This window comes from Bos indicus, chromosome 8 (genome assembly GCF_029378745.1).
Source record: "Bos indicus isolate NIAB-ARS_2022 breed Sahiwal x Tharparkar chromosome 8, NIAB-ARS_B.indTharparkar_mat_pri_1.0, whole genome shotgun sequence".
Classification (NCBI taxonomy): domain Eukaryota; kingdom Metazoa; phylum Chordata; class Mammalia; order Artiodactyla; family Bovidae; genus Bos; species Bos indicus.
In genome coordinates, this window is record NC_091767.1 from 26,956,415 (window position 1) to 26,981,617 (window position 25,203).

The 25,203-nt window shown below is 36.6% G+C and overlaps 1 protein-coding gene across 5 annotated transcripts in view; it reads right to left on the minus strand.

Moving 5' to 3' along the window:
- Positions 1-25,203, minus strand: part of CNTLN (centlein) — a 352,381-nt gene that overhangs the window by 119,657 nt on the left and 207,521 nt on the right. For all 5 annotated transcript variants that reach the window (XM_019965900.2, XM_070794501.1, XM_070794502.1 and 2 more), the window contains 2 exons: positions 23,899-24,020; positions 22,283-22,402 (listed from right to left, as the gene is read on the minus strand). In XM_019965900.2, coding sequence (XP_019821459.2) covers positions 22,283-22,402; positions 23,899-24,020 — 242 coding nt within the window. The remainder of the gene's footprint in view (positions 1-22,282; positions 22,403-23,898; positions 24,021-25,203) is intronic.

The following is a 25,203-nucleotide window of genomic DNA, read 5'->3' on the forward strand; positions in this document are numbered from 1 at the left end:
TTCAACAAATGTTGGCAATTTGATCTCTAGTTCCTCTGGCTCTTCAAAACCCAGCTTGTACATCTGGAAATTCTCAGTTCATGTACTGTTGAAGGCTAGCTTGAAGGGCTTAAGCATGACCTTGCTAGCATGTGAAATGAGTGCAAATGTATGGTAGTTTGTACATTCTTTGGCATTGCTCTTCCTTGAAATTGGAATGACAACTGACCTTTTCCAGTCCTGTGGCCACTGCTGAGTTTTCCAAATTTGCTGGCATATTGAGTGCAACACTTTCACAGCATCATCTTTTAGGATTTGAAATAGCTCAGCTGGAATTTTGTCACCTCCACTAGCTTTGTCTGTAGTGATGCTTCCTAAGGCCCACTTGACTTCACATTCCAGGATGTCTGGCTCTAGGTGAGTGACCACACCATCATGGTTATCCGGGTCATGAAGACCTTTTCTGTATAGTTCTTCTGTGTATTCTTGCCACCTCTTCTTAATCTCTTCTGCTTCTGTTAAGTCCGTAACATTTCTGTCCTTTATTGTGCCCATCCCTGCATGAAATGTTCCTTTGACAGTTTCAATTTTCTTGAAGAGATCTCCAGTCTTTTACATTCTATTGTTTTCCCCTATTTCTTTGTATTGCTCATTTAAGAAGGCCTTCTTTTTTCTCCTTGCTATTCTCCAGAACTCTTCATTCAGTTGGATACATCTTTCTCTTTCTCCCTTATCTTTTGCTTCTCTTCTTTCCTCAGCTATCTGCAAAGCATCCTCAGTCAACCACTTTGCCTTCTTGCATTTCTTTTCCAATTCATTTTCTATATTGCTGCTGCTCCTGCCAATTCGCTTTAGTCATGTCTGACTCTGTGCTACTCTATAGACGGCAGCCCACCAGGCTCTTCTGTCCCTGGGATTATTCAGGCAAGAATACTGGAGTGGGTTGCCATTTCCTTCTCCACATTTTCTATATTACTGATATTAAAATTGAGCCATTATATGTTTGCAGAGACCTGAAGAAATGACAGTAATGTAAAAAGAGGTTTATGACCAGTGTAGATTTAGAGTTCCAGCAGACACAATAATCCACTACAGAGAGGTGTCTAAAACTGAGAGAATGCACAAGAGGAAAGCCACAACAGAAAATAATTCTTAAAGAAGTCAGGTTTGTAGATAAGAGTAAATATGAATAAGCTCAAAGCCATAAATGACAGTCTGTATATCACCCCATTCAAAATGGGAGAATTTACAAGCAAAGAGAAATAACACAATAATTTAAAATGAATTCTTACAAAATAAGAGTTTTTTAAATGGTGATAAAAAAGAAAAAAAAGTTATAAACATATATGAAAAAGAACAGGGGTTTTTGAGAGAAGACAAAATTTTAAAAAAGAACCAACTACTATATCTAGAAATGCTAATAAATAAAATAATAAAACTAGTAATAACAACATAATAACTGAAATTTAAAATTCAGTGGATGGATTAAATAGCACACCAACAAAGCTAATAAAACTTTGTAAAATTAAAGACAACACAAAGAAACAAAGCAGAGGAAACAGTAACTATATATATAGTGTGTTGGAATGAGAAGGCCAGAAAGCATCTAATAGAAATTATATGAAGAGAGAATTGAGAAAATGGAGCAGGGAGACAATATTTAATATATAATAACTGAAGATTGAGAACCAATGAAAAATATTAATTAATAGATTGAGAGTATCAAAAATTCAAAGCAGAATTAATAAAACTATATTTACACTAGGAACATACCAAAACTGAGGACACCAAAGAAAACAAGGCAACTCTGAAATGAACAGAATGAGGAAAAAAACAACAATTAATGAATTCAGGAAAGACAGTAGGCTTCTGATATTAATAAGAAAATCTGATGGAAACCATATTCCATGGTTTACTACTCACAGGTCCTATATTAAAGAACTATTAAAGAATATTCTATTTCAGGAAGGAAAAAACTCAAAAGCAATGTATACAACAAAATAGGATATGATGAAAGAAGTATAAATATGTACATAACAGCAAGCAAACATTTATTAAGCAAAGCAATCAAAATATCTAAGTAAAGGTAAAACTAACATTCTGAACAACAAAATGATATTAGATGAATGAGAGGATCAGAATTAAAGCATTTGAAGATCCTTGCATTGTAAAAGAAGGATGGAAGCATACTGAAGAAATTAAGACTGTCAAATAAATTAAGCATAATTTCAAGAAAAAACATTTAAAGAATGGAAAACAAAAATTTACGAACTAGCAGAGCACGAAAATGAACTAAAAATATAATCAAATTGAAGGAAAGAAGTATCTTTAAAAGAATCATAAAAAATGAAATATACACTAAGAAAAATATTAAGGATAAATATGAACCTTATAGAACAGTGAAAGAAATGATTTGCTAGGAAGATATAACAGTTCTAAATTTTTAGAACTAAAAAACTATATTTCTTGTACTAAACAAGAAATATAATTCTTAAAATAATTCAAATTAAAAGGTATATAAAGTGGAAAAAAAAAAAAAAAACTAGTAGTCTCTGCTTCCCCCCACTCAGTTTACTTCCTGAAAAAAATTAGAGTTTGATACAAATAATTATATTTTTGTTCATAGAAACATAAATACACATATATAAAGATTTAACAAATTGGAATCTTACACATTTGAAATTAGGTTGCACTTAGGTTACAGGTTGATGGGAAGGGCAAACAAACATGCACACATATAGGCATCCATGCTGAGTCAAGTCCAACTCTTCGGGACCCCATGGACTGCAGCCCACCAGGCTCCTTTGTCCAAGGAGTTTTCCAGGAAAGAATACTGGAGTAGTTGCCACTTTCCTCCTCCTGGGGATCTTCTCGATCAAGGGATCGAACCCGCATCTGCTGTGTCTCCTGCACTGGCAGGTAGATTCTTTACCACTGAGCCATCTGGGAAGCACACACATCTATATCCAACCACAAAGTGATTAAGTTTAAATTAGGTTCTTGCTTTGTTTTGCTAAGAACATAGAACATAATGTAGCAAGATGGCCCCACAAAGAAAAACCAGATGTAGCTCATCTTAACTTAGTTTTCCTTGGCTCTTACTTAGATCACTACCCAGTGGAACACAGGGCTACAGCTGTTGGAAATGTTATTTCATGCTTCTTTAGAGGTATTCTATGCTTATAGTTGTTGTTTTTTTTTTTTAAGGAAGAATTCACAAAGTCTGTACTGTTAATGTGAAGCATTTATAAACACTAGGGACTGCCTTGTTCTTGAGTCAAAATAAGTACCAACAAACCACACATCTTAATGGGTATTTGGATAAGTAGCTGACAGAGTAAGCGCCCAGGCACTCCCAAGCAGGATAAACATTGGCTACTTAGGGACTCAGATTTATTACCCATTTATTCCGCTGTTTCTGATGTTCTGTTTGGTATGGAAACCACAATTCAAAATCTACTTCTGACTGGACAAATTATGTGAGGTGACTGTATTCAGATGGTGGAGAACAGGCTACAATGAACTTTGATCAACAAAGAGAGTCCGAAGGACAGTCCAGATTTCTGCCAGGAGGCACTCATGATGATGTCATGATGTAGGAAGAGGGAGTCTTCAGTGATCAGAAGAAAAAGAGACTGGAGTTTGGGAAAGCTGAAATGTTTGGAATTTGTAAAGCACAGTACTCAGGAGGAAGCTACAGAGGAGGAACTGTAGAACTTTGCATTAGAATCCATTTGAGTCTTTCGATGAATATTTTGTTGCACAAGCATAGTATAACACCGATACAGTATACTAACGCGTATATATGGAATATAGAAAGGTGGTAACAATAACCCTGTATACAAGACAGCAAAAGAGACACTGATGTACAGAACAGTCTTTTGGACTCTGTGGGAGAGGCAGAGGGTGGAATGATTTGGAAGAATGGCATTGAAATACGTATAATATCATATATGGAACGAGTCGCCAGTCCAGGTTCGATGCACGATACTGGATGCTTGGGGCTGGTGCACTGGGACGACCCAGAGGGATGGTACGGGGAGGGAGGAGGGAGGGGGGTTCAGGATGGGGAACACATGTATACCTATGGCAGATTCATTTCGATGTTTGGCAAAATCAATACAATATTGTAAAGTTTAAAAAAAAAAAAAAAAAGTTCAGTAAGGCAAGCTGAGAACAACCAGTGCCTCAGAACGATTCCCAGAGCTCTCATGGCACTGGGAGACATGTGAATTCTAACCAGCTAGAGGGAGAAGGCAATGGCAACCCGCTCCAGTGTTCTTGCCTGGAGAATCCCAGGGATGGAGGAGCCTGGTGGGCTGCCGTCTATGGGGTCGCACAGAGTTGGACACCACTGAAGCGACTTAGCAGCAGCAGCAGCAGCAGAGGTAAGAATCTCTTTGAACATTAGGGGTACTCAGCAAAGAACCCAAAAGGGTCATTCCAATGAACAGGGTACTCCAAGTCTGTGCTAACAAGGTGTTTTAATATATCTGAAAATATTTAAACTGAAATTTTAAACATACTTCTCTGGGTATAAATAACAGAAAAAAATGGATGGAAATCAGTAAGGACATAGAATGAAAACTCTTTACTGAAAATTTATAAAAGTCTGTCCAATAACATCAAAACACATATTGTTTTCAAGTGCTATGGACTTGCATCAAAATAAAACTATAATGCTGAAACATAAAACATTTTAAATAAAATTTTTAAAAAACTAAATCATGCAAATTATTTTCTATGGCCACAATATCAATACACTTAAAGTAGAAATCAACACCAATTATGTCTGGAAAATCTTCAGATATGTGAAATTAAAGAATACTTTTTTAATAAAATACTTTATTTAATAAAATACTTTAAAATACTTTTTTCTCAATGAACAATCTAAGAGGAATTAGAAAATATTTGAACTTATAAAAAAATAAAACACAATCTTCGAAAATTTGTGAAGTGCTAAAGCAGTGCCTACATGCATTTCTAGATCATTATATATGTATATTAGAAAAGAAGAAAGACCTACAATGATGTAAGCTTCCAAACTGAAAAAGAAAACTAGTAAAAGAGGACAAAGCAATTTGACTGCTTTTTCATACGTATATTGCTTATCTGGAGATAGTTCCTTTGTGAAATATTTGTTCAAATGTTTTGCTCATATTTCTACTGGATTGACAGTCCTTTTCTTATTTATTCATAGGAACTATATATTCTGGGTATTAGCCCTTTGCTAGACATATACGTTTGTCTTTTTGTGCTCTGACACATCTTTCTGGGCTCTGAAAGTTGCCTTTTGATTAACTGAATGGTATCTTTCAATTAATAGAAGTTATTGATTTTAACACAGCCCTGTTTACCATATTTTAGTTTAAATTTAGTCTATTCTTTAAATCTTTGTCTACTACAAAGACAAAAAGGTGCTCTTCTATGATTTTCCTTAAAAGTTTTATTACTTAATCTTTCAAATTTAGACCTGTAGTCCACCTTGAATTGATTTCTATGTATGATAAGAATACAATATCATTATAATATATATAATATAATAATTTAGCTATACAGCTAACTTTTAGCTATATAGGTATATCAACTGCTATTTTGGTTGTTTCCATTTTTAATAATTATAAATAATTCTGTAGTTAACATCCTTGCATATGTGTTGACATGTGAGATTACTATTTTTTGAGTACATACTTTAAAAGGCAGAAAAATGTCTCACACACAAAAAATTATGTAGACTAAGGCAAACAACATTAATGTACCAATTATTTAGATTTTAAAATACTAATATTATGTAATATTTAATCCATAGTTTTCATTTTTGTGAAAAAATTAAATTATTTTGTTACTGAGGATGAGATCATTAGATGGCATCACCAGCTCAATGGAGATGAGTTTGAGCAAACTCCGGGAGAAGGTGAAGGACAGGAAAGCCTGGTGTGCTGCAGTCCATGGGGTTACAAAGAGTTGTACAACACTGAGCGATTTAACAACAACAATTCCGTTGCCAACAAAGGTCCATCTAGTCAAGGCTATGGTTTTTCCAGTAGTCATGTATGGATGTGAGAGTTGGACTATAAAGAAAGCTGAGTGCCAAAGAATTGATGCTTTTGAACTGTGGTGTTGGAGAAGACTCTTGAGAGTGCCTTGGACTGCAAGGAGATCCAACCAGTCCATCCTAAAAGAAACCAGTCCTGAATATTCATTGGAAGGATTGATGCTAAAGCTGCAACTCCGATACTCTGGCCACCTGATGCAAAGAGCTGGCTCATTTGAAAAGACCCCCATGCTGGGAAAGATTGAAGGCAGGATGAGAAGGGGACGACAGAGGATGAGATGGTTGGATGTGATCACTGACTCAACAGACATGAGTTTGAGTAAACTCTGGGAGTTGGCAATGGACAGGGAGGCATGGTGTGCTGCAGTCCATGGGGTCGCAAAGAGTCAGACAGAACTGAGCGACTGAACTGAACTGAACTGAACAATTCTGTTATTCACTTTTATTCCCTCCCTAGAAATAATCAGTACCTTACATTTTTACGTAGTATATATATATATATGTCTGTGTATACAATTATATACAACTATATTTTTGTGGATGTATGTGTGTGTTTGTATGTGCACACACACACATATATATATATTCACAAAAACAGTGCTGTTCTATGACTTAAATTTCTATATTTTTAGAGAACGTAGTATATATACTATTATTGAATTTTCTTCATTTAACTCAACTTTTGCTTTTGAGGATCTATACGTTGCTTTATAGATCCAATTCATTCATGTTAAATGCAGCATAGTTCACATTACATTTAATATAAATATAGTATCACCAACTCAGTGGACATGCATTTGAGCAAACTCCAGGAGATAGTGAAAGACAAGGGAGCCTGGCATGCTGCAGTACATTGAGTCACAAAGAGCTGGACATGAATTAGCTCTGGAGCAATAACAACATATTAATATATCATGATGTACTTATATTAGCTAATTATGGACATTTAGATTGCTTATTGGAGAAGGCAATGGCAGCCCATTCCAGTACTCTTGCCTGGAAAATCCCATGGGTGGAGGAGCCTGGTAGGCTGCAGTCCATGGGGTCGTGAAGAGTCGGACACGACTGAGCGACTTCACTTTCACTTTTCATTTTCATGCATTGGAGAAGGAAATGGCAACCCACTCCAGTGTTCTTGCCTGGAGAATCCCAGGGACGGGGGAGCCTGGTGGGCTGCCGTCTATGGGGTCGCACAGAGTCGGACATGACTGAAGTGACTTAGCAGGGCATTGGTTTGAGCAAATGCACAAATCATAATGCCATTTTTCCCATTTTGTGTCACCACTGTTTCCTTATTGGAAGTTTTTATTCTACATCTGTTGATTTCCCTGATAAGCTGTGAGATCCCATAAAAGGGTGGCATATTATTTCTCCATGTGTACCTGTGTCTAGCAGAGTGCTTAGCTGCAGCATTTTCTACAGACTACAAGTTAATATAAAAACATCAAAACTACCCACTGGAAAGGGTCAGTTTTCATTCCAATCCCCAAAAAAGGCAATGCCAAAGAATGCTCAAACTACCGCACAATTGCACTCATCTCACACACTAGTAGAGTAATGCTCAAAATTCTCCAAGCCAGGCAATACGTGAACCGTGAACTTCCAGATGTTCAAGCTTGTTTTAGAAAAGGCAGAAGAACCAGAGATCAAATTGCCAACATCTGCTGGATCATCGAAAAAGCAAGAGAGTTTCAGAAAAACATCTATTTCTGCTTTATTGACTATGCCAAAACCTTTGACTATGTGTATCACAATAAACTGGAAAATTCTGAAGGAGATGGGAATACCAGACCACCTGACCTGCCTCCTGAGAAATCTATATGCAGGTCAGGAAGCAACAGTTAGAACTGGACATAGAACAACAGACTGGTTCCAAACAGGAAAAGGAGTGCTGTATATTGTCACCCTGCTTATTTAACTTATATGCAGAGTACATCACGAGAAATGCTGGGCTGGAGGAAGCACAAGCTGGAATCCAGATTGCCAGGAGAAATATCAATAACCCCAGATATGCAGATAACACCACCCTTATGGCAGAAAGTGAAGAAGAAATAAAAAGCCTCTTGATGAAAGTGAAAGAGAAGAGTGAAAAGGTTGGCTTAAAGTTCAACATTCAGAAAACTAAGATCATAGCATCTGATCTGGTCACTTCATGGCAAACACATGGGGAAACAGTGGAAACAGTGGCTGACTTTATTTTTGGGGACTCCAAAATCACTGCAGATGGTGACTGCAGCCATGAAATTAAAAGACGCTTACTCCTTGGAAGGAAAGTTATGACCAACATAGACAGCATATTAAAAAGCAGAGACATTACTTTTTCAACAAAGGTCCATCTAGTCAAGGCTATAGTTTTTCTAGTAGTCATGTATAGATGTGAGAGTTGGACTATAAGAAAGCTGAGAGCCAAAGAATTGATTCTTTTGAAATGTGGTGTTGAAGAAGACTCTTGAGAGTCCCTTGGATTGCAAGGAGATCCAACCAGTCCATCCTAAAGATCAGTCCTAGGTGTTCATTGGAAGGACTGATATTGAAGCTGAAACTCCAATACTTTGGCCACCTAATGCAAAGAGCTGACTTATCTGAAATGACCCTGATGCTAGGAAAGATTGAGGGCAGGAGAAGGGGACGACAGAGGATGAGATAGTTGGATGGCATCACTGAATTAATGGACATGGGTTTGGGTAGACTCCAGCAGTTGGTGATGGACAGGGAGGCCTGGTGTGCTGCAGTTCATGGGGTCACAAAGAGTTGGACATGACTGAGCGACCGAACTGAACCTACCCACTACAAGCTCCTTATTTATTTAGCCAAGGATACAGAAAACATACTGTGAATTTCTGTGCATCTTTTCTTGACTTGTAGCATTCATATCAAAGATGAGGTGGATTTGCTATATAAGAAAAGCTTAATATCTTGCAGTACTGGAGCCCCTTTAATATTTACTACTCAGAAAGAATGTACACAAACATTTATACTAATGTTTATATTTAGGAGAATATTACCATGTTTGTTTAGCAGGATGTTAACATGATCTTGTTCGTTCATACATTTAACTTAGTGTCAGTAAGGCAACATCCTCAACTAAGTGAAAAGGCTATAAGCCTACTGACATTTCTGTAGGCTTTCCTTGCTCCTTTCTATCTAGCATCCCAAAGAGTGGTTTCACTTTATCAGTACACAGCAAGTGCCCCAAGAAAAAACCTCATTAGAGTTCGAAATTATTACTCTTCAGTACACCACTGCATACTAAGTCCCTGGCTTAGCACCTAGTTCTGAATGATACTGTTTAAATACTGAATAGATAAATAAATGAAAATATGAATATTTATTAGATAAATATTGAAGGAACCATCCAATTTATAGTTCATAAACTACTAAGTTCATAGTCTTTTGTAAGGATATCATTATGATATAACAAGTAGATGTATTTTATAAATCTAAATGAATTATTATATGAATTATAATCCATGCAAAATTTTCCAATCATTAGATTGCCATACTACAGCCACAACAAAAACTCTGACCATAATTGTTGGTAAAACCACAATAATACAGGTCAGCAGTAGTGTCATTTTAATTATATTTTAAAAACTAATTTAGAGTTGTCATAATTTTTTAATTGGGGCTTCACTGGTGGCTCAGCTGGTAGAGAATCCACCTGCAATATGGGAGACCTGGGTTCGATCCCTGGGTTGAGAAGATCCCCTGGAGAAGAGAACAGCTGCCCACTCTAGTAGTCTGGCCCAGAGAATTCCATAGACTGTGTAGTCCATGGGGTGGCAAAGAGTTGGAACGTTAACTTTTACAACTGGATTGGATTTAGAGTTGTCAGAGAATTTCTTATTAAGGTCTTGAAAAGTAAACTCAGTTTTTAAGACTGGAGTTACAAGTACTACCCAAATCTGTGGAGATTTTCTTTGACTGTTTCTTAGCCTTACAGTTTAAAGACAGCTATTACTGTATGTGCTCAGTGTCTGATTCTTTGCGATCCCATGTACGGTACCCCATTAGGCTCCTCAGTCCATGAAGTGAATGTTCCAGGCAAGGAATACTAGAGCAGGTTGCCATTTCCTGCTCCAGGCCATCTTCTCAACCCAGGGATTGAACGTAGTCTCTTGGGTCTCCTGCTGTGGCAGGCATATTCTTTAGCACTAGTGCTACCTGGGAAGCCCCTATTTCTGCATAAATAGGGGTAAAACTTACCCCTTAAACAGTCAGGACTGAGTATTATTAAACTGGATCCTACTGTATAACACAAAAATAAGAGTGCCTGGTCTATAGAAAAACCAGCTGAAACTTCTGGTTCCTGACAAGTAGATATATTACCCCTATACTTCCCACTAATTAAATATAAAAGCTCTGAACACAATTACGGGTGGTCCTTTATTTACAATAGTTTGACAATGACTTTTCAACTTAACAATAGTACGAAAGCAATATGCATTCAGTAAATTGTACTTAGAATTTTGAACTTTGATTTTTCCTGGGCTAGTGGCATCCTGCGGAGAAGGCAATGGCACCCCACTCCAGTACTTTTGCTTGGAAAATCCCATGGACGGAGGAGCCTGTTAGGCTGCAATTCATGGGGTCGCTAAGAGTCGGACACGACTGAGTGACTTCACTTTCACTTTTCACTTTCATGCATTGAAGAAGGAAATGGCAGCCCACTCCAGTGTTCTTGCCTAGAGAATCCCAGGGACGGGGGAGCCTGGTGGGCTGCCATCTATGGGGTCGCACAGAGTCGGAAACGACTGAAGTGACTTAGCATAGTGGCATCCTGAAAGATACTCCTGCATGATGCTGGGCAGCTGCAGAGAGTTGTAGCTCCAGCTAGTCATACAATCACAAGAGTAAACAGCCATTCACAACTTACAACCATTCTATACCCATACAGCCATTTTATTTTTCACTTTCAGTACACTAGTTAATAAATTATATGAGATATTTAACACTTTATTATAAAATGGGTTTTGCATGAGATGATTTTCCCAACTGCAGGCATATTTAAGTGTTCAATACATTTAAGTTAAGGTAGGCTAAGATATGGTATCAGGTAGGGGGTCATTATATAGCTTCCCTGGTGGCTCATCAGATGGTAAAGAATCTGCATGCAATGCAGGAGACCCAGGTTCAATCGATGGGTTGGGAAGATCCCCTGGAGAAGGGAATGGCAACCCACTCCAGTATTCCTGCCTGGAGAATTCCATGGGCAGAGGAGCCTGGCGAGCTACAGTCCATGGGGTCGCAAAGAGGCAGACATGACTGAGTGACTAAGCACAGCACAGGGTCATTATGGGATTCCCAGGGGGCACTAGTAGTAAAGAACCTGCCTGCCAATGCAGGAGACGTAAGGGATGTGGGTTAGATCCCTAGATCAGAAAGATCCCCTAGAGGAGGGCATAGAAACCCACTCCAATATTCTTTCATGGAGAATTCCTTGAACAGAGGAGATTGGCATGCTACAGTCCATGGAGTCACAAAGAGTTGGACACAAAAGTGATTTAGCAAGCATTCAGGGTAGATATATTACATGTTTTTTTAACTTATGATATGTTAAACTTAGGATGGGCTTATCAAGACAGAACCTCATCAACAGCTGAGGAAAATCTGTACATAAAACAAATACAGGAAGACTCCGAAAGGCAAAGAGAAGGATAGGACAAGGACCTTAGGAGTGAGGAACAACACTAGAAGAACAAATCACAGTGATAAGTTCCATAGATTTCTTCTTTCCTCCAAACATTCTCAATTTAGTACTGGAGAAACGCCAAAATACACACACAAAATGTCTCAAGGGAAGTCTGCTCTCTCAAGCCAAAGAACCAGGAAAGGGACAGACTAGCAGGACAGAAATCTTATTGATAATATGGATAATAACCACTGGAGAAAGAAGAAGAAGAAACAGCCTAGCTTTTTCTATCAATGAAACCAAATAAGAAGCCTGGACTTCCATGCCCATCAAGTGGTAATGAGGCATCCTTTCACACCACCTTCCATGTGATGTCAGCAGGGGTCAAGTTAGGAGCTAAGACTCCCACCCTCCCTGGTAGTAACAATGTGACCTTCTCCCACAAGCATGATGTCATCAGAGGTTTGTTAAGTAAAAGAGTTAAATAAGATCCAGAGTCTCAAAACATAATACTACAATATCGAAGAGACTACTGAAAATCACTTATCATACCAAGAACAAAGAAGATCTCAACTTGATTGTGAAATAACTAAGAAATGATAACAAGATAACACACAAGTCAGTGCAAACTAGTACAGCCACTATGGAGAAGAGTGTGGAGACTGCTTAAAAAACTGGAAATAGAACTGTCTTATGACCCAGCAATCCCACTGCTGGGCATACACACTGAGGAAACCAGAATTGAAAGAGACACATGTACCCCAATGTTCATCACAGCACTGTTTATAATAGCCGGGACATGGAAGCAACCTAGATGTCCATCAGCAGATGAATGGATAAGAAAGCTGTGGTACATATACACAATGGAGTATTACTCAGCCATTAAAAAGAATACATTTGAATCAGGTCTAATGAGGTGGATGAAACTGGAGCCAATTATACAGAGTGAAGTAAGCCAGAAAGAAAAACACCAATACAGTATACTAATGCACATATATGGAATATAGAAAGATGGTAACAATAACCCTGTATGCGAGACAGAAAAAGAGAAACTGATGTATAGAACAGTCTTTTGGACTCTGTGGGAGAGGGAGAGGGTGGGATGATTTGGGAGAATGGCATTGAAACATGTATAATATCATATAAGAAACGAATCGCCAGTCCAGGTTCAATGCAGGATACAGGATGCTTGGAGCTGGTGCACCGGGATGACCCTGAGGGATGGTATGGGGAGGCAGGTGGGAGGGGGGTTCAGGATTGGGAACACGTGTACACCCATGGCAGATTCATGTTGATGTATGGCAAAACCAATACAATACTGTAAAGTAATTAGCCTCCAATTAAAATAAATAAATTTAAATTAAAAAAAAACATACAAATCAGAATAACTTGATAAGGATTTTAAAACAGTCATGATGAAAATGCTCCAATGAATGGTTATGTATAATCTTGAAAAACAAAAAAGAAAATCTCAGCAAATAGAGATATAAAGAAGAATCAAACCAAAATTTTAGAGCTGAAATCACAATAACTAAAATTAAAAAAAAAAAAAAAAACAACCCTTACTTCATGGGCTAAATAAGAGATGCCAGACAAAAGAAGGAAGAATTTTGAAGACAGAACAATAAAAATTACCCAGTTTGGACAATGGAAATAAAATAGTCTAAAAAGTAAAATGAACAAAGCTTCAGAGACCAGTAGGACAATACTAAAAGATCTAACATATACATTAACTGAGTCCCAGACTAAGAAGAATATGGGGCTGAAAAAAATATTTGAAAAAATAATGGCCAAAACTTCCCAAATTTGATAAAAGCCACATATTTAGAGATTCAAGGAATGTAGAATACTCCCAAAAGAATAAACAAAAAGAAATCTGTGCCAAAACATATCATAATCAAAATTTTAAAAGTTAAGAAAAAGCAAAAATTATTTAAAATACCTAGAGAGAATGATGTATTACTTTCAAGGAAGCAATGATTCAATTAACAAAGTATTTTTCATCAGAAACCATGGAGGCCAGAAAGAAGTGGTATAGTCTTCCAGTGCCAAAAAAAAAAAATTGCCAACCTAGAATACTCTATCCAGTGGAAATATCCTTTATAAATGAAGGTGAAGATATTTTAGGTAAAGGAAAACTTAGAGTATGTTTGGCCTACCTTAAAAGACAGTCTAAAGAAAAGCTCTTCAAACAGAAAGAAAATGATAAAAGAAGAAAACTTAGGAAAAGAAAAAATACATAATAGTCTATCCTACTGTGTACTCATTGCTATATTTAAAATAGATAACCAACAAGGACCTACTGTATAGCACAGGGAACTCTGCTCAACGTGGCAGCCTGGATGGGAGGGGAGTTTCAAGGAGATTGGATACACATGTATGTATCCAATATGGCTGAATCCCTTTGCTATTCATCTGAAACTATAATAACATTGTTAACTGGCTATCCCCCAATACAAAATGAAAAGTTTTAACTTAAAAAAATAGGCTATCCTTCTCTTAAAGTTTTATTTTATTTTTTTTAATTTTATTTTTAAACTTTACAATATTGTATTAGTTTTGCCAAATATTTAAAATAATATTTGACAGCTGAAGCAAAAAATGTAGTATCAACTAATGAGTTTCTCTAAGTATTTAGAGAAAAGAGTTCAGACAACATATTATAAAAAGAGGAGGGTAAACAGACACAAAGAGAAGTAAGGTTGTTAAGTTTCTGAAGTGGTAAAATGTTGATACCAATAAACAGTGTAATAAATTATGTGTGTGAACTACTTAGAGCAAACACTAAGAAAAGCATATTCAAAGACATATACTCCTAAACCTTAGGGATAAATAAAAACCTAAATCTAAAAATAAGTTCAAGTGACATATAGGAAAGGGGGAAAAGGGAAACAGAGGAAACAGAAAATAATAACATAGTAGATTTTGTTATAATGTCAACATGTAAAAATATAACATTTCTACATACTGGCAATGTACAATCAGAAACAAAAACTAAAGTCATAATACCATTCATAATAGCTTCAAGAGTTACTTTGCACAAATCTAACAACAGTAGCTTCCCAGGTGCTACACTGGTAAAGAACCTGTCTGCCAATGCAGGCTGCTAAGAGACATGGGTTTGATCCCTGGGTCAGGAAGATCCCCTGGAGAAGTGCATGGCAACTCACTCCTGTATTCTTGCCTGGAGAATCCTGTGAACAAAGGAGCCTGGTGGGCTATATATAGTTCATAGGGTCACAAAGAGTTGGATGCAACTAAGCAGGCATGCATTCATGCAACAATGGTATTAGACATACAGAATCTGCATGCTAAAACTATAAAACACTGATAAAAGAAAGTCTCAACAAATTAAGTATTCATGGAATAGAGGACTCAATGTGGTTAATATGTCAATTCTCTAAGCACAATTTCAGTCAAGATTCCCACAAGATTTTGGTAGTTCAAGCTATTTTTTAAACCTATTTTTATAGGTAAAACTTTTATGGAAATGCAAAGCGATTAGAAAAGCCAAAACAATTTTAAAAACAATAAAGCTGTTTGGCTCACACTGAGTTCAAGGCTTATTATAGAGTTACAGAAATCAAAATAGTGTGGGGTTCACAGAAGTTTAGAAACTCATATTAATAGAATAAAATAGAGTCTTGTAATAGACCCACAGAAATATAGTCAGCTGATATTTAACAGTTACAAAGGCAATTTACTGGAGAAGGAATAGTCTTTTCAAAAATGATGCTGACACGATTAGACATTTATCTTTGTAAATAATGAACTTCAACCTATAACTCATACCCTATACAGAACTTAGATAAAAATGGATCACAGAGCCAAATAGAAAGCTTTTTAAGAAAAAACACTGGATAAATACTTGTGACTTCAGGTCAGAAAAATAGATATTAGATATGACATCAAAGCCATAGTCCATAAAAGAAAATCAATTAGAAAGTTGAACTTTACCAAAGTAAACCTTTTGTCGTACAAAAGACACTATTCTAGGAATAAAAAGTCAATATACAGACCGGGACAAAATATCTTCAAATCATATATTTAATTAAGCTCTTGCATATAGAATATGTAAATAATAAGTACTTTTTAATAAACAATCAATTTTTTAAATGAGCTATAAGAGTTGAAGAGACATTCGTAAAAGAAAATATAAGGACAGCAAATAAGCATGTGAAAGATCATTACCATTAGTCATTAGGGAAATACAAATTGATATCACAATGGAATATCAATACACTCCTATGGGAATGGTCTTTAAAAAGTGTTGACAAGAATGTGGAGCAACAGGCTCATATGAATTCCTGAGAGGAGTAAGAATGGCATAGCCTCTCTGGAAAATAGTTTGGCAGTTTCATACATATTTATAAATATATCAAACATACACATAGTAGGGTTACTCCCTACTATGGGTATTTACTTTAAAGAATCATAAAGCTATGTTCACATAAAAATATATTTGTAGCAGAAAACTATACATAGTCCCAAAAATCTAGAAAAGACCCAAGTAGTTGTCAAGAGACAAACTGTGGTATATCTATACAATGGAATTTTGTTGTTGTTTTGTTACTAAGTCAAGTCCAACTCTTTGACCCCATGGACTGTAGTCCACCAGACTCCTCTGCCCATGGGATTTCCCAGGCAAGAATACTAGAGTGGGTTGCCATGTCCTCCTACAAGGAATCTTCCTGACCCTGGGATCGAACCTGTGTCTACTGCTTTGCAGAAGGATTCTTTACCACTGAACCACCAGGGAAGCCATACAATGTAATACCATTTAGCAAAAAAAAAAAAAGAGGAACAAACTGGATGAACCAACATGAATGAATCTCAAAGGCATTATGCCAAATGAAAGCAGCCAGTTTCAAAAAGTTATAGCTTATATGATTCCACACATAGGTCATTCTGAGAAAAAGGCAAAGCTATAGGGAGGGAGAACAAATCAGTGGTTGTCAGGTGTCAGGTATGGTGGGAGGATTTGACTACAAGTGGGTAGGACTAGGAAATTTTTTAAGATGATAGAACTAGGCTGTATCCTGATTGTGGTCACAGTTACTCAAATCTATTTGTACATGTGTGTTACAACTCAAAATACTATGCTGAACATGTAGTATATATAAATTAAAAACAAACAAAAAAAATTCAGTCTTTATGTGCAAACTAACTTTAAGAATAAGAAGACATGTTTCCATGTTTCCTTTCTTATTGTTTCATTATGATACTTCTGGGGCTTCCCTCCTAGCTCAGTTAGTAAAACATCTGCCTGCAATGCAGGGGACCCCAGTTCGATTCCTAGGTTGGGAAGATCCCCTAGAGAAGGGATAGGCTACCCATTCCAGTATTCTTGGGCTTCCCTGGTGGCTCAGACAGTAAAGAACCTCCTGCAACGTGGGAGACCTGGGTTCGATCCCTAGGTTGGGAAGATCTCCTGGAGGATGAGGAGGCATGGCAACCCACTCCAGTATTCTTGTCTGGAGAATCCCATGGACAGAGGAGCCTGGTAGGCTACAGTCCATGGGGTCAAAAAGAGTCAGACATGACTGAGTGACTAAGCACAGAACAGCACGTGATATTCCAAGTTTAATTTTTAACATCATATTTCATTAGAACATTTAATACTGAACATGTTTCCAAAAAAGCTTCCTGAGAGTAGGAAGTTTGATGTTCTCATTTCATTCACGAAGCAGACTGCCTGTCACACACACAGTACACACAGCAGTAACTCAAACACATTTCTTAACTGAATAAATGTTTCACAAAATAACCCACCCACCCCCAAAACATCATTACATGACCAAAAGTTTATACTGATTATTTAGCACTCTTAAAGGTTATCACTTCAAACTTCACTATTTTTTAACAAATTAAAACTGATCTGAAAAATAGCTATCTTACAATGAATACCACATTAATAAATTTAAATGAATTTCAGGAGGAAAAATCCACAGTTAATGACTCAGCATTCAACTGATAAATGATATAAAATTTAATTTATAGAGCTACTTGTAACACACACATATTTCAGGGTGAACAGACTAGGATTCTAAAAGTTTCAAAACTTTCTTTAAAAGGCTTTATTATTTTTTCTTTAGTTCTATTACATTGATGAATAAAATAAACCTCAAATAAACACCACTGACAACTAACCTCTGTTTGCATTTTCTGGATTAGATCTTGTGATTAGTTAGATTAGGTTTCACACCTAATTCATTTTATCCAAAAAGATCACTAAAGATTGTCAGAGAAAGTACTAACACATGCTACACCACAGATAAACCAAACCCTATGAAAATATTATGGTAAGTGAAAGAAGTTAGTCACAAAGAACCACATATTATATGATTCCATTTATATGAGATGTCCAGAATAGGTAAATCTATAGACACAGATACTGGTGATAGAAGCAAGATCCGATGCTATAAAGAGCAATATTGCATAGGAATCTGGAATGTCATCCATGAATCAAGGAAAATTGGAAGTGGTCAAACAAGAGATGGCAAGAGTGAATGTTGACATTCTAGGAATCAGCGAACTAAAATGGACTGGAATGTGAATTTAACTCAGATGACCATTATATCTACTACTGCGGACAGGAATTCCTTAGAAGAAATGGAGTAGCCATCATGATCAACAAAAGAGCCCAAAATGCACTACTTGGACGCAATCTCAAAAACGACAGAATGATCTCTGTTCGTTTCCAAGGCAAACCATTCAATATCATAGTAATCCAAGTCTATGCCCCAAGCAGTAATGCTGAAGAGGCTGAAGTGGAACGGTTCTATGAAGATCTATAAGACCTTTTAGAACTAACACCCCAAAAAGACGTCCTTTTCATTATAGGGGACTGGAAAACAAAAGTAGGAAGTCAAGAAACACCTGGAGTAACAGGCAAATTTGGCCTTGGAATACGGAATGAAGCAGGGCAAAGACTAATAGAGTTTTGCCAAGAAAATTTTGCACTGGTCATAACACCCTCTTCCAACAACACAAGAAAAGACTCTATACATGGACATCACTAGATGGTCAACACCGAAATCAGATTGATTATATTCTTTGCAGCCAAAGATGGAGAAACTCTATACAGTCAGCCAAAACAAGACTGGGAGCTGACTGTGGCTCAGATCATGAACTCCTTATTGCTAAATTCAGACTTAAATTGAAGAAAGTAGGGAAAACCACTAGACCATTCAGGTATGACCTAAATCAAATTCCTTATGATTATACAGTGGAAGTGAGAAATAGATTTAAGGGCCTAGATCTGATAGATAGAGTGCCTGATGAACTATGGAATGAGGTTCATGACATTGTACAGGAGACAGGGATCAAGACCATCCCCATGGAAAAGAAATGCAAAAAAGCAAAATTGCTGTCTGGGGAGGCCTTACAAATAGCTGCGAAAAGAAAAGAAGCAAAAGGCAAAAGGAGAAAAGGAAAGAACGCATCTGAATGCAGAGTTCCAAAGAATAGCAAGGAGAGATAAGAAAGCCTTCCTCAGTGATCAATGCAAAGAAATAGAGGAAAACAACAGAATGAGAAAGATTAGAGATCTCTTCAAGAAAATTAGAGACACCAAGGGAACGTTTCATGCAAAGATGGGCTCGATAAAGGACAGAAATGGTATGGACCTAACAGAAGCAGAAGATATTAAGAAGAGATGGCAAGAATACACAGAAGAACTGTACAAAAAAGATCTTCACGACCCAGATAATCATGATGGTGTGATCACTCACCTAGAGCCAGACATCCTGGAATGTGAAGTCAAGTGGGCCTTAGAAAGCATCACTATGAACAAAGCTAGTGGAGGTGATGGAATTCCAGTTGAGCTATTTCAAATCCTGAAAGATGATGCTGTGAAAGTGCTGCACTCAATATGCCAGCAAATTTGGAAAACTCAGCAGTGGCCACAGGACTAGAAAAGGTCAGTTTTCATTCCAATCCCAAAGAAAGACAATGCCAAAGAACGCTCAAACTACCACACAATTACACTCATCTCACATGCTAGTAAGGTAATGCTCAAAATTCTCCAAGCCAGGCTTCAGCAATATGTGAACCATGAACTTCCTGATATTCAAGCTGGTTTTAGAAAAGGTAGAGGAACCAGAGATCAAATTGCCAACATCTGCTGGATCATCAAAAAAGCAGGGGAGTTCCAGAAAAACATCTATTTCTGCTTTATTGACTATGCCAAAGCCTTTGACTGTGTGGATCACAATAAACTGTGGAAAATTCTGAAAGAGATGGGAATACCAGATCACCTAATCTGCCTCTTGAGAAATTTGTATGCAGGTCAGGAAGCAACAGTTAGAACTGGACATGGAACAACAGACCGGTTCCAAAAAGGAAAAGGATTTCGTCAAGTCTGTATATTGTCACCCTGCTTATTTAACTTATATGCAGAGTACATCATGAGAAACGCTGGACTGGAAGAAACACACGCTGGAATCAAGATTGCTGGGAGAAATATCAATCACCTCAGATACGCAGATGACACCACCCTTATGGCAGAAAGTGAAGAGGAACTAAAAGCCTCTTGATGAAAATGAAAGTGGAGAGTGAAAAAGTTGGCTTAAAGCTCAACATTCAGAAAACGAAGATCATGGCATCCGGTCCCACCACTTAATGGGAAATAGATGGGGAAACAGTGGAAACAGTGTCAGACTTTATTTTTCTGGGCTCCAAAATCAATGCAGATGGTGACTGCAGCCATGAAATTAAGACACTTACTCCTTGGAAGGAAAGTTATGACCAACCTAGACAGCATATTGAAAAGCAGAGACATTACTTTGCCAACAAAGGTTCGTCTAGTCAAGGCTATGGTTTTTCCTGTGGTCATGTATGGATGTGAGAGTTGGACTGTGAAGAAGGCTGAATGCCGAAGAATTGATGCTTTTGAACTGTGGTGTTGGAGAAGACTCTTGAGAGTCCCTTGGACTGCAAGGAGATCCAACCAGTCCATTCTGAAGGAGATCAGCCCTGGGATTTCTTTGGAGGGAATGATGCTAAAGCTGAAACTCCAGTACTTTGGCCACCTCATGTGAAGAGTTGACTCATTGGAAAGGACTCTGATGTTGGGAGGGATTGGGGGCAGGAGGAGAAGGGGACGACAGAGGATGAGATGGTTGGATGGCATCACTGACTCGATGGACGTGAGTCTGAGTGAACTCCGGGAGTTGGTGATGGACAGGGAGGCCTGGCATGCTGCGATTCATGGGGTCGCAAATAGTCGGACACGACTGAGCGACTGATCTGATCTGATCTGATCTGAAGGGGTGGGAAGCAATGGAGGTAACAGGTAAACTGTATGTGGTTTTTTGAAGGAGTGAGTAATGACAATGTTCTAAAATTTATTGTGATGATGAGCATACAACTATTTGAATATTCTAAAAAGCACTGGGTGAACTACATGGCTTGTGAATTGTATCTCAACAAAGCTATCAAAAACTCTCAGGGAACATATCTGGAACAAATCTATAAAAATTTGCAGGATAAGAAACTTTATTATCAGCATCAATCATTTAATATTAATATAGTACATTTTAAGAGATAATTAGAGGTATATATTTAAATCTGATATGATCATTTCTTCAAAAGTTTATCATTACGTGGAAAAGGTGGTAAGTTATATAATATGTAAAATAAGATTCTAATACAGGTATGACAATTTCAATGATATTTAATTACATTATGCCACATGATACTAAATTCTAGTAATCTAAAAGATATCCTGTCTTTCAAAAAAAAATCACATAATCTGAGTATCAAAAATTAACTCTAAATAAAGAAATAGTTAAGTAGCAAAACAGGCTAATTATGTTGGTCTAACTCCTTTTTGTTTCCAAAAAAAAAGTGTTCTTTCTATAGCAAGCTGAATATAACAGACTGTGAATTAGAAGATAAAGGAAGCAAACTGTATGTTTTCTAAAATATGAGTATCCTTCATCAAGTTTTATACTTAGGGCAGCTAAAAGACCTATGTGGAAGGATCAGCATTAAGCCCAAAGGACACACAGTGCACGGCAAGAAAGAAAGCAATCCCCTCGTGTCGTCTGCAGGTCACTACCAAGGACCATGTTAGCAGATCCATACCAGACCCTTAACAGGCAGTTCTGCTGCTACCAGTAATTAGCTTGGACAGCTCTGGCTCCAAGAATAGCAGCAAGGCTACACCATAATGAGCTCAGCTGGGATTAGCAGGACAGGGCAGGGAACCAAGAGAGCTCAGGCATTCTGCATCGCGTATGTATCTAGGAGATCAAACAAGGATGGCTGGCTAGGTTATCCCCTCTCCACCTCATTCCAGAAATGAAGCACGGCAGTGTCTAAAATACAGGCTAATGAAGAGCGACACCTCCAACAGATGAGAGCCACATTAATTAACACAATCCCTAGATCATATAATACAGTTTCGGCAAGAGCTAGCAAATGTGCAACTTGTTATTGCATTATACATACATATATATTAAAAAGTCAATCTTTTTTTCTTTACTTTTACTGGCAAACCAGATTATTTCATTTTCCAAATTTTATAAGGAATTTCTCTCATGGCCTTTAAGATAGAAAACATTTCTCTCAGATGTTTACCTAAGTACACATTGTTAAAAAAAGAAACTCACTTTTGAATCATTAGCTCCTGGTTCTCCCTTTTGAAATAGGCCAGTTCATTCCATACAGCATCAGAATCTTCTTGTTGAAGTTGTTGAGGATCTGCTCTCTTTACTTTCCTGATTTCCATCCTATTTTTAAAATGAAACTGATTTCTTACTTAACATGTTCAAATTGCAATAAAATTCATTTACTCATTCCCTAAAATTGAAAAATATCTACTAACCAAGTATCTTTTTTTTGGCAAATGATATGAGACTTTTTATTGAAATTAACTTTCTAATGATATTCATGCCATAACTTCAGGGTAATCATTTGGAATTGAGACTTCTCTTGAAGTACAGCTCGTGTCACATAGCTACCCAGTTTCTATTGAGGTACACTTGAACGAATTTCCTAAAAACTAAGCATGTAGAAATTAAAATCTTAGATCATGATTTCCTAAAAAGCTAAACTACTACTATGGAAAGTAAACTTTTGAGTGGACACATGATATTCTCTGGTCTTATTTCTCTCATTCATTCTACTAGTAATAAAATATACATTGCAAAAATGTCAGTTTCTAAAAAAGGACTATAAGCAATCAACACATCTAGAACTTGCTGCCAACCAGTCTGACTGTGGTTTATGTGTTTTATCTTAAAACAAGCAGTTATCAGTAAACATCAGATAGTTAGCAAGTAGTCTTCATCCTTCTGGTGACTACTAAAAAGTTAAGAGCCTGCTAAGTCACAGAGGCTAAATCCAGGACAGACAAATTTAACATTGGTTTACTGACAAACGATATGAAACACTTTCTGTTCTTCAAAGAAAAAATTAGATGTGACAATTATCTACAAAACATGCCAAATGCCCTTTATGTTCTCATTTTCTGTACATAAAACAAACTCTTCATTTTTATTTTGTAAAAGTGCTGTACTGGCCAATTTAGAAACAGTATTTCTCTATAGAACAGACCAATGTGTATCATCAACATTGCCCTAAAGGATCCATCTCAGAAGATGAGAGGGTAGTAGATTTTTCTGTACTCATTCAGTCCTTTGCCCTCTGTTGATACTGTTAACAGGGGAGCCACTTACGACTAACCAAGATCTGAACACCTGTTCAGAGCAATTGAACTGAGACCGCCCATTCATTCAGATAAGCTGCAGAACTAACTGATGGATAGTAAAGATTTTCAAACTGCATACTAGGTTGAAATAGTTTTAAGACAGTTAACTATACATGTTAATTTCATATTTCCCATATATTTCAAATAAAAAGTAAACTGAGTTATATACATTGTAACATCAGCATTTATTTATTTAAAGTAGTTTTTCAAGCACATGGATATGAACTATTTTTGCTTTGAGTTATACTTTTATTAAGTTATTCTATACATATTAAAAGTATATACAATAATTCATCATCTATGCTCATGATTTCTGCAAACTATAGGAAAATGCATAGTTATTATAAACATATTTCTATTTTCATTTATTATATTCTCTATGTAAAAATTCTCACTAAAGATCTGACTACGAAATGATTTCTTTAAAATCAAACAAAAGCTATTAAAGCACCTATATGATGCTACTCCATTCCATTTAATATTTAGGGAAATGCCTTTATGAGCTATGTAACTCACATGCCACTGCCTTCTTCCCACTGTTTTAATTGCTCTTTTACTGCTCTGTAGTTGGTCTGTAACATCTGTAGCCTTTCTTTGCGTTTTTCATGGGCATCTCTTAGCTCATCATTTTCTTGGTTCTGTAGAACACAAAAAAGCAAGTATACAAGTTTGAAGAATATATAAGCATAATGTTACAGATAAAAGGCTACCAATCTAAGTATAAAATTCAAAAGAAAATAGCATGTAAATATATATTAATTTGTAATAATCATTTAAGCAGAAATAAATTTGTGATTTATTTATAATTTATTACAAATAAATTAATGTAATGATCATTTAATCCTAAAGTCACAGAACAGGTTTACTTGATAAATTTGAGATACTCACTGCATTTTGAAAAATCGTTTAAGTAATCTTAAAATTCTGGCATCAAATTAATTTCATTCCTTTCCTTTTTGTTAATTAGTATATATACACATAATTCTGTATCAATCTTACATATTAAATTTTTTTTCTTTTCCAAGATTTGTCCATACATAAAGCATGACTAGTTTGTTAGTTGTAAGTGCACATATAATTAGTACAAGGACACTAATCATAGTAAGACCAGTTCTCTAACCCATGGATTCATAATTAGTTAAAATGCACAAAGATTACACAGAAGGAAGAAAATCAGTTTGGACGTATGTTAGAAGTGACCCAGTTTAACATTCTGGGTTGAAACATAAAGAACTGAAATGGGAAAGGTGGACTTTAGCACTCTTGAAGAACTCAGAATAGACAGTTCAAATATTACTAGGGTAGACAGTTACAGTCAATGACTTCTAAATGTTTTAAATAAAACACATGCATAAATCTTTACTTTTCAACATGACCACAAAATGAACATATATATAGGCTAAATTGTCAGGCCTCAGGGGATGTATTTATGTTACTCATGAACTGTGTTCCTCAAAGTAAGTAATGTGATGAGTCTTTTATTTTACCCTTGGTCATTTCAAATGTTTTTTAAACTCTTCATTTTCTGTATGAAAGAACTTGCATATTTATTCAGAGCAGGTAACTGGTACTCTCTAATAGTAAGCTGAGAGAAGTGGGAACATGGCAGCCAGAAAGATCTGAATTCCATTCTTGAAGTTTTCTCCTGGTAGCTGCATAATCTTAAGAACACTATTTAAATTAATTCAATTTCTTTTACAATAGAATGTGGAAAAGAATACAGAAATTTATACCATGGTAACAAAATTAAATGAAGTAACATACAGGTAAAGCTCCCAGATCTGTTCTTGCCCAAGAGAGGCACAAAAAGTGAGCTTTTTA